The sequence below is a fragment of the Salvia hispanica genome, chromosome 1 (genome assembly GCF_023119035.1).
Source record: "Salvia hispanica cultivar TCC Black 2014 chromosome 1, UniMelb_Shisp_WGS_1.0, whole genome shotgun sequence".
NCBI classification, from domain to species: domain Eukaryota; kingdom Viridiplantae; phylum Streptophyta; class Magnoliopsida; order Lamiales; family Lamiaceae; genus Salvia; species Salvia hispanica.
The window spans coordinates 8,678,739-8,688,402 of NC_062965.1; the positions used below are offsets into that span (position 1 = coordinate 8,678,739).

The 9,664-nt window shown below is 35.2% G+C and overlaps 1 protein-coding gene across 2 annotated transcripts; it reads left to right on the forward strand.

The window, feature by feature from the left end:
* The first annotated feature begins 3,400 nt into the window (after positions 1–3,400).
* Positions 3,401–7,744, forward strand: LOC125203444 (DUF21 domain-containing protein At4g14240-like). Of its 2 annotated transcripts, none has more exons than XM_048101788.1 (14): positions 3,401–3,655; positions 3,833–3,909; positions 4,021–4,104; positions 4,187–4,300; positions 4,435–4,518; positions 4,588–4,659; positions 4,905–4,972; positions 5,135–5,222; positions 5,301–5,374; positions 5,452–5,812; positions 5,884–5,930; positions 6,033–6,114; positions 6,963–7,091; positions 7,374–7,744. In XM_048101788.1, exons 1-13 carry the CDS (start codon positions 3,475–3,477, stop codon positions 7,053–7,055), a joined length of 1,425 nt encoding a protein of 474 aa, XP_047957745.1. In that variant the 5' UTR covers positions 3,401–3,474; the 3' UTR covers positions 7,056–7,091; positions 7,374–7,744. The 2 variants fall into 2 exon arrangements, with proteins under 2 accessions (XP_047957745.1, XP_047957751.1); XM_048101794.1 differs by having other exon boundaries at positions 7,378–7,744.
* The last annotated feature ends 1,920 nt before the right edge of the window (positions 7,745–9,664 follow it).

Here is a 9,664-nt window from a genome sequence, read left to right on the forward strand (position 1 = left end):
CTTAAGAACTTACTTTCGCATATATACTATTTCCTCCGTCTCTAAATAAGTCCACTAATTTGGTTCTGACGTGAGTTTTAAGTAAAATAATAAAAAATAGATTGAAAAAGTTAATGAAATATATTTCTTATTTTTATATTATATAATAAAATATTAGGGGCGAGGATCTTCTGCATTGTGTTTTGACGCATCACCTCATGCGGATGCGGTAATGGTTTTACACCAAAAAGCTGTGTCATTTTGACATTTTTTCTCATGCCTTTAGTTTTTAAATTTCATTGCTATAAAAGTAGTACTGTATAAATTTTCTCTTCTCTAACTACTGCTCATAATTATCAATTATTTTACTAATATTGATTTTATAAACTAAAATAGATCATAACATTTTTATTGCCCCTTTTAAGTTAGTAGTCATTTTTTTAAACACTATTTTTTCATTTTCATATTTTCAGTTTTTAATCTAATCATATTGAAATTTTAAATACCTTAAGGCATCGTTTGATAGCTATGTTATGTTTCGACTAGACATGATACAAATAGTGATAGTTATCATAGTTTCGATTAGTTAATTTATCTTGATTGAGTGTTTGGTAGCTAAGGATAATTGTGAATTATCATATTTAGATCTCTGGTACAATAAGTTGCAAATAAAGATAAAAATTAGAAATGTCAAATTTATCCTCATTAATTTAACTTGATGATTAAAATATCCCCATGTTGCCTTAATTTTGGGTGGTTTTGGCAATTTATTGACGATGAAAAATATCCACAAGCATACCATTTCTTATTATATAAAATGCTTAAAATGAAATACATAATAAATATAATCATAACTTAAATTTTTCAATTTTATTTTTTATTATATAATTTTATTTATATGAAAAATATTCAAGCATACCATTTCTTATTATGTTAAAATGCTAAAAACGAAAAATTATATAAATATGACCATAACTATATTTGTTACTTTAATTTTTATTATATATTTTATGAATATTAAAAATACTCAAGCATACCATAACTTAGTATTTCTCCTTGTATATTAATTATATGAATAATTATACTCCCTCTGTCCCACGTTACTTGAGTCATTTCTTTTTTGCACTCGTTTTGGAAAAATAATAATAAATAGTTAAAATGGAGAGAAAAAAAAGTAAGAGAGAGAATAATGTAGAGAAGAGTTTTAACTATATTATTCTTTTTTTTACTTTATTTTCTCTTCACTTTAATTATTTATTATTATTTTTTCAAAACGAGTGCAAAAAAGAAGTGACTCAAGTAACGTGGGACAGATGGAGTATAGTTTAATTCTTCTTTTATTATATTATTGCACATCATTAATTACATTAATTATTATTTGTTATATTGAAATATAATTAAAGTATGTATGTGTATAAAATATAGTGTATATATACGGCTATATTATTACTATGGAACGGAGGGAGTACTTTATAGCTTATATAGCATAGATAAGAAGCAATTAGAACTATGTACAAACTCTTAATCTCTTGCTTTAACAAATTTAATCACAACTGAATTAAGGAAGACTCTTCGTTGCTCCTTGCACTGCCATGTCCTTCCATGATATCTTGTAGTCCAGGTGCACAGCTGGTGCCTTGGCAATATCCTTTGTACTACTAAGTTTGGATTGCACACAATTAGCTACAAGTACAACTAAGTCTCGTGCTCCATCCTCTTTCACGTGACAAATATCCATGTCATCTATATGCAACTTTGCATTGCATGCAGCTTCAACTTGAGCTTCAGTTTTGGTTTCACCTTTACCTTCAACACGCCCCCTCAATCTAGGAAAGCTAATGATGGCACACCAAGTTTTGCTCTTAGCTTCACGAAGGATTGTCTGCTAAGAGGCTTAGTAAAAATGTCAGCTATCGAACCTGATGTAGGAACATGCCTCAATTCTATTTCCTTGGCCAATACTTTATCTCGAACAAAGTGAATGTCCAACTCGATGTGCTTCGTTCTAGCATGAAGCACTGGATTTGAGGACAGTGTTATAGCACTCATATTGTCCACCCATATTACAGAATCTGATCTTTTCTGAATCTTGAGCTCACTACGTAGAGAATTCAGCCAAGTAACAGTTGATGCAGCTAATGCCAAGCTTCTGTACTCGGCCTCGGTACTAGATCTTGCAACAACAATTTGCTTTTTAGCCCACATATCAAGTTGTTTCCATAATATGTGCAAAAACCACTTGTTGATCTTATGTCATCAACATCTGCTTCCCAATCAGAATCAGAGAAGGCAGGAAAATAATGGTGGGGTTAGGAAAATAGTTCCATAGCTTTTGGTCCGCTATTAACGGTGGGGTTAGGTTAGCGGACCAACATCTGCTTTTGGTCCGCTATCCAATCAGAATGCTACCGTTAATGGTGATGAAATAATGCTTCCCGATCTTATGTCATCAACATCTGCTTCCCAATCAGAACGAAGTAGTTAATGGTGGGGTTACCATTATTTTTCTACAAAAATCATTTTGGGATAACCCCATTTGATTTATGAATCTGTATCCCAAAATCCAAAGTTTCAGACAAGTATCTAAGTATTTTTTTCACTGCTCTCCAATGTGTATCTAAAGGTGATGCCATATACTGTCTGACCTTATTAACGACAAAATTGATGTCAGGTCTTGTGACGGTTGCATACTGTAGCACCTACAACACTCCTGTATAACTTAGTATCAGAAACTGGTTCACCTACATTCTTGCTCAATTCACAGCCAGAAATCATGGGAGTTGGGCATCCTTTTGCTCCCACCATGTTTGCTTTCTTTAAAAGATCTTTGATATTGGTCAATTGGCACCAATGCACACCATGCTCAGTTTTTACAACCTCAACACGTAGAAACAAATTCACCTCCCTAAGATCTTTTAAAGAGAAGTGATAGTTAAGCTGAGAGATCACTGTGTGAATTGAAGTGGAAGAATTACCAGTGATCAACATATCATCCGCATAGATGAGTAAATATATCACCTCACATTTTCTTTGTCTGAAGAACATAGATCCATCTGCTTTGGATTGAGAGAAGCCCACAGAAATAACCACTGAGTGAGCAGTCAGGAACCATTCATTGACTATATAATACGAGCTGCAATCTATCGGAGGTTGTCCATGGTCATGCAATTCATCACGTGTCTGAATGAACTAAAGAGAACACTATTTAATCAAAGGCAAGTGCGACACGGATTTGTTGTACTCTGATCACATTGGGTAATTAGAAATGGTCCGTCATATGCATGTTACATATTTACATATCATATGGATGATCATAATTTTTTCAATTTTAATTATATGACTTTTGATAATTTTGAATTAAAATATTAATTTAAGACAACACCTGCAAATCCCAACCGCCTCTCTCTTTTGTGAATATCTCATCACGCAGAGGCTGAAAATTATGCGGTTTGTGAATGCGCGGCGGTGCTGTCAATAGCGTTGAAGAAGGGCGGGATGTTAGGATCGGAGATAGAGTTCGGCAATGTGTGGTGGTACGTTTACGCAGGAATATCCTGCTTCCTTGTGATGTTCGCTGGGGTAATGTCGGGCCTCACGCTCGGCCTCATGTCCTTGGGCCTCGTCGAGCTCGAGATCCTCCAGCGCAGCGGCACCCCCGCCGAGAAGAAACAGTCTGGTCGGTTATTATCCGCTATCCTTTTATTTCTTCATTCATTCATCCCTGCCATTTCAATTTTATTTTGGTTGTTTTGTTTTCTCATGGTGATTGGGGATATAGGCTTAGGATTGATTTTAGTTACAATAAATTGGGAAATGAATAATGATGAGTGGAGATATGGTTAATTGTCTTCAGCTACGATATTCCCGGTGGTTAAGAAGCAGCATCAGCTTCTCGTGACATTGCTTTTATGTAATGCCGTTGCAATGGAGGTACAGATCACCCTCTTACTTTTTGTTCTAGATATGCGTTTCTCAGTCACCAGAGAAGCCAAAAGCGACCAAATTTGTATAGTTCACTTTCATTTTGTTTCCAACGTGCAGGCCCTTCCTCTATACCTAGATAAGATCTTCAATCAATATGTTGCCATTATACTATCAGTTACTTTTGTCTTGTTTTTTGGGGAGGTAATTATTCTACATCTTCAATCTCTCATTCTCCCCGTCGCGTGTTCATTCTCGTATGAGCTTTTTTTAATTATCTTATCAGGTCATCCCTCAAGCAATATGCACTAGATATGGGCTCGCCGTGGGTGCCAATTGTGTCTGGCTTGTTCGTTTTCTCATGGTTGTTTGCTACCCGATTGCTTACCCAATCAGCAAAGTAATTATTGTCCTTTTCTGTCAAAGTGATTGCAAATTTACATTTTAGATTTGTCCTACCTTTCACATGATGAAGTTTGATCATAAATAAATTTAAACTTTGAATCTCGTGATTTGGTCGTTCAATGCATTCAGGTTCTGGATTCGGTTCTGGGGCAAAATGATGTGCTGTTTAGACGAGCTCAGTTGAAAGCTCTCGTTTCTATCCACAGCCAGGAGGTAAAAGCACTTATGAGTTGGTGGAGTCTTTGTTTCATTACCATTTAAGCTGCTCTCTTTGGTTTTCAGGCTGGAAAAGGTGGTGAACTTACACGTGATGAGACAACAATTATTAGTGGAGCACTAGATTTGACAGAGAAGGTATGACATAGCAGCTTGTGCCCCTTAATTTTGCTAAGGAACGGCATTCTACTTTTCCTTTTAACATGCACCACCTTCTTTCATGTGGGAACTGGGAGGCTTGGGATTGTTGCTTCTTCCTGTCATAGCTTTCCGTTTCCTTTTTCCTTTGATCTATATGACCACTGCAGGATGTAGATCATAGTACTCTCAAGTATGCAATGTTATGAAAGCATCTTCATCTTCTTTTACTGTTTTTCAATCAGACTGCTGAGGAGGCCATGACGCCAATCGAGTCAACATTTTCGCTGGATGTTAACTCTAAGCTTGACTGGTAAGATTTGCTTGCTTGATAGAAACAGTTTCTTTACATTGTTCAGATAAGAATAACAATTTCTAGGTTCATTAGTTAAGCTGGATGCATTATTTTCATTCTACACAAGTGCGTTTATTGATTTAAGCCAAACATCATATAAAATGATTTGCATTGTCTCAGGGAAGCAATTGGTAAGGTTCTGGCTCGTGGTCATAGCCGTGTTCCAGTCTACTCTGGGAATTCAAGGAACGTCATTGGACTTTTACTGGTAAGATTATGGAAATAGAACCATCACCAACTCTTTATCCTCGACACACGGTGCTTACACACACGACTCGATAATTAGGTAAAAAGCCTTCTCACTGTAAGAGCAGAAACAGAGACCCCTGTCAGTGCTGTTTCCATTCGGAGAATCCCTCGGTATGGTGTTGAACTATTGCCATTCTCATTGTATATTCGAATTTAATTTAGATTCATCTATTCTGTTGGTTTTCCAGTGTTCCTGCGGATATGCCTCTCTACGACATACTCAATGAGTTTCAAAAGGGTAGTAGCCATATGGCCGCTGTTGTGAAGACCAAAGGCCAAAGCAAAAGGCCTCCATCAATTTTGGAGAAGTCTGAGGAGAACGAACCCACAAACGGGGGTTCGGATATAACCACCCCATTGCTAACAAAGAAAGAAGATAAGCCTGATACTGTTGTTGTCGACATTGAGAAGGTGTCAAAGTCGCCATCCAAAGCTAACCTTGCGTATAATGAAGCAGTTCTGAATGGGCTGGTTGGTCCAGATGAGTCAGAAGATGGTGAAGTCATTGGCATCATCACTTTAGAAGATGTTTTCGAAGAACTTCTACAGGTAGAGATTCTTCGTAAATCGAATCCGTTGCCTCTATCTTTGGTTTTATGGATTTCTCTTCTGTGACTCAGGAGGAAATCGTTGATGAGACAGATGAGTATGTTGATGTCCATAAGAGGTACTTGAGAATCATATTTTCTGCGGCTATTATTGATGTGATATACATTTGCAGTCATGCATATAAGTATATTTGAATTCTACTTTCGACATTCTTCTGTAGGATACGCGTGGCAGCAGCTGCAGCTGCTTCGTCTGTAGCACGAACCCCTTCAAAACGGAGGTTACCGGCCCAGAAAGGAGCTGTAAGTAAAATCTTGAGCAACTTAAATAAGTGTTGCATATATAGGGTGAAATTCAAATATAAGCTTTTGCTAATGTAAAAACTAAGAACTATTTTTAACCATTAGATGTTGAGAATCTATGATGGATGCATCTCCCTTGTTGGATAAAAGCATACCTGAGTTGGAAATCCTTGGGGAAATTTTTAAAATTTTTAAAGTATAGCTGATTTTCACTGCGAGTGCATACGTTTAATGCAAGTGTTCTTATGTTCTCATAATAACATCTTTTTGTGTTTTTTCTCTCTATATATGTGGTACAGTTCTTGTACAAACATCAATTACTGTATAAACATCGAACCATGAAACATGATGAATATTCAAAAAAATGGAATTTTCATCACCGTGGGATTTGAACTTAGGACCACAAATTCATTCAGCACAGTGATGAAATCTACCGTAAATCTTCACGATCTCAAGGCTGAATCTAGTGCCTAGTCTATATGATCAAATTGGTTTTTATTGTGTGATCAAATTCAAACCCTATCTTTTGTCATAACATCAAACCATCGAAATTGTACGCACCCGTATGAACATTTATATATAAAATGGACTACTCCCTGCAATGAACATTATATGCGTAATGTTCATTACACGGGGTAGTCCATTTTATATAAAATGTTCATTACGGGTGCATGCGATGTCAATGGTTTGTTATTATGCATATAAGACTGTTTTGACATTAACGCACTTCTATTTATGTATGTGCAAATATCTTTTTCTTGATCAGAAACATCTTCTATGATGTTTGGTAATGTATCTATGAGTTCCTTTTCTTCTGCTTATAAGCCTCTCTCCTCATTTATGCACAGGGATCAAAGCAAGGGCCGACTCTGAAAAAAGTGGGGGAGGAGGACACCACCTCGGTAAAGCTTCCAAGCAGTGTTGGTGAGGCGAAGAGATAATAAGACGCCATAAATTTCACGCTTACCAGGAGATAGGTAACTGTGATTTTGGCCAAGGAATGAAGACTCCAATCTTGTGCAATAGTGTTAATTCTTTATACGTTAGACCCCAAATTCTGCAATGTGCAATTTAGAGTTTATGCTTGTACATTTCTAACTCAAGACAAGAATATGATATGTTTCGTTTTTGTTTATTTAATAGAAAAGTTACATCCATATTTTGTGTATATCTCAGATATTCTTTTGCCATGTAGAGAGAGAGAGAGAGTGCCAATCAAGAAAACAGAAGACTTGTCATATTCATACATATATTTTCAGACAGATACTTTGCAGGAAACTCTCAACCATGACCTTCAAATTTCCATCTCACAAGAATCACAGAGCACCTCCAAGCGATGTAGAGACGCGCGTGTTGCTCTTGAACATAACGCGCGCACTTTTGCCATGGCCTTGCCGCCCTCTGCACCTGAGTCGACTCCATGATCATTGAGGTTTCGTGGTCTTTAGCTGCTAGATTGATCGATGAGCTGCTTCCCACATTTTTATGCAAACTTGTCTAGCGATATGGGCTAGTTTATATATAAATGCACACACATAGGGATGTGTGTGTTTTTTTGCTTGTGATACCAAGTTGAGAAGGGACCCATTGTTTGGGAAAGGATGAATAAGCAGAGTCATCAGTTTGTCTCCCTGCCAAACTCCATTGAAAAGGACTGCCCCTCCCCTTTATATAATCAAACTTTTTTAAAAAATCTGTCTCAATTTATAGCTGTATATAGAAGCTGATTTTCAGCATCAAATTGGAAGTTAGTGTATGTGTTTTTATCTTGTACTACTTAATTTGTGCATGCACTAAACATTAATATTAATTAAATTGTGTTTTGCCTCTACTCCAACTCATCCGCATTAATAGTAATTAAATTGTGTTTTGTCTTTCGCAGGGTTGTTAATTTTTGATATAACACGAAAAGCTGACAAGACTGTGCACGGAATTAATGAGTTTGAATTAAGGTTCAAGTTGTTATCGTATACCATTTATGAAAAGTTCTATCAAACTTATTACTCGTATATCGTACATTCGTACTCCTTATTTACACCTTATACCACTACGGCCCACTATTAAATACTCCTTTGTAATATTATGGGTCCCCTACTATCCACTAACACTATTTTAACTACCATTCTATTTATCTCTCTTACTTTTTCAATTATTCATTAATTTTCTTGTCGTCCCAAATGTCCTTATTTTTTTGGGACGGAATTAATAATATAATAATGGAATTTTTCCGTACAAACGTTTATTTCATTGTATTAATGTGGCAGATAAAATCGTTTTTGATTTATGAAATTCTAAATTTTGCAGTTATGTCACTGTAGCTGAAAAGTTATTTGCATTAATTAAAATCATTTTTTACTAACAGAATTATAAATTTTGCAGTTATTAAGCAATGAAAGATCAAAGAAATATAAATACCAATTCAATCCATCAAAGTTTAATTTGCCTGATCTGATGAAGCTGTCTACAACGAGAAGAGGGTTTCCGTTCAGGCGTCGTGCTGATTTAATTGTAATGCTATTTAAACTATTCTATCAGATACATTTGTTAGTTTTTATTCAATTTTTATAGTATGGAATCCCTTCTGTTCAAAGTTGGTTGCTGAAATATCGGTGGAGTCGACAATACTTGGATTGTGAATGTATATATTAATAATACTATTTGAGTAGAATTCTTATCATACAATGACGGATCCAGAAAATATTTATGGAGGGGTCGAACAAATTCACAAAAAATGTTCCCAAGATAAACGAGTCATATTTCTTTTTGAGATGTCCCATAAGTGAGTCATTTCCCTTTTTTAGCAAAAAATTCTCTCTTTTACTTTAATCTCTCTTCACTCATCTATTTTTCCCTGTCTCATACTTTACTCTCTCCATTTCAACTATTTAAATATCAATTCCTTAAATCTTGTGCCCAAAAAAAGTCCTTCGCTTAAAAACGTAGTACTAGTATATTTCTGTTTAATGATTTTCAATTATGCGCTATTGTGGATATTCATATACTCTTGTAATAACTATTCACAAATCTGTCACTATAAAGAGAATTTTTTTTCTCAATGTATGTCCAAATGTCTGTTCACAATTCATAAATATAAAAACTAAAAATCACGGTTCAAAAACACAGTAAGCAATCAATTAATCAAAGGAACCCATAATACACAATCCATAAAGACAATAAAAATCAATAAATTAAAAAAATTAACAATTTACTAACTAAACAACAATTCACCTTAATATCATAAACCATCAAATAATAGATTCAAATATCCTAACTTGTTTCAAGTTAAAAATATAATTAAAAAAGAAGAGTGCAAAGCAAGTGTCAAACAGTACAAATTCTAATCGTTATGCAAATAGTACAGAGAACTAAGTTAGTTTGATTTCATATTAATTTCTTGCCTTGTGCATTAGATAAGCACAAGATGAGAAGAAAAATCTTTAAAAAGGATGAAAATTGTATGTAAAAAAGGGGGAAATGGAAGTTCAGTCTTCAAGAAGAAACTGAGAAAAGGAAGATATCTCATATGTGCCATTAGTATCTCTACTATGTG

Bases quoted from the DNA above. Each gene is read 5' to 3' on its own strand.
- LOC125203444 (XM_048101788.1), top strand. From the start codon at position 3,475: ATGTTAGGATCGGAGATAGAGTTCGGCAATGTGTGGTGGTACGTTTAC. The intron at 4,105-4,186 runs GTAATTATTCTA...TTATCTTATCAG, and splicing joins TTGTCTTGTTTTTTGGGGAG to GTCATCCCTCAAGCAATATG. The intron at 5,375-5,451 runs GTATGGTGTTGA...TTGGTTTTCCAG, and splicing joins TCCATTCGGAGAATCCCTCG to TGTTCCTGCGGATATGCCTC.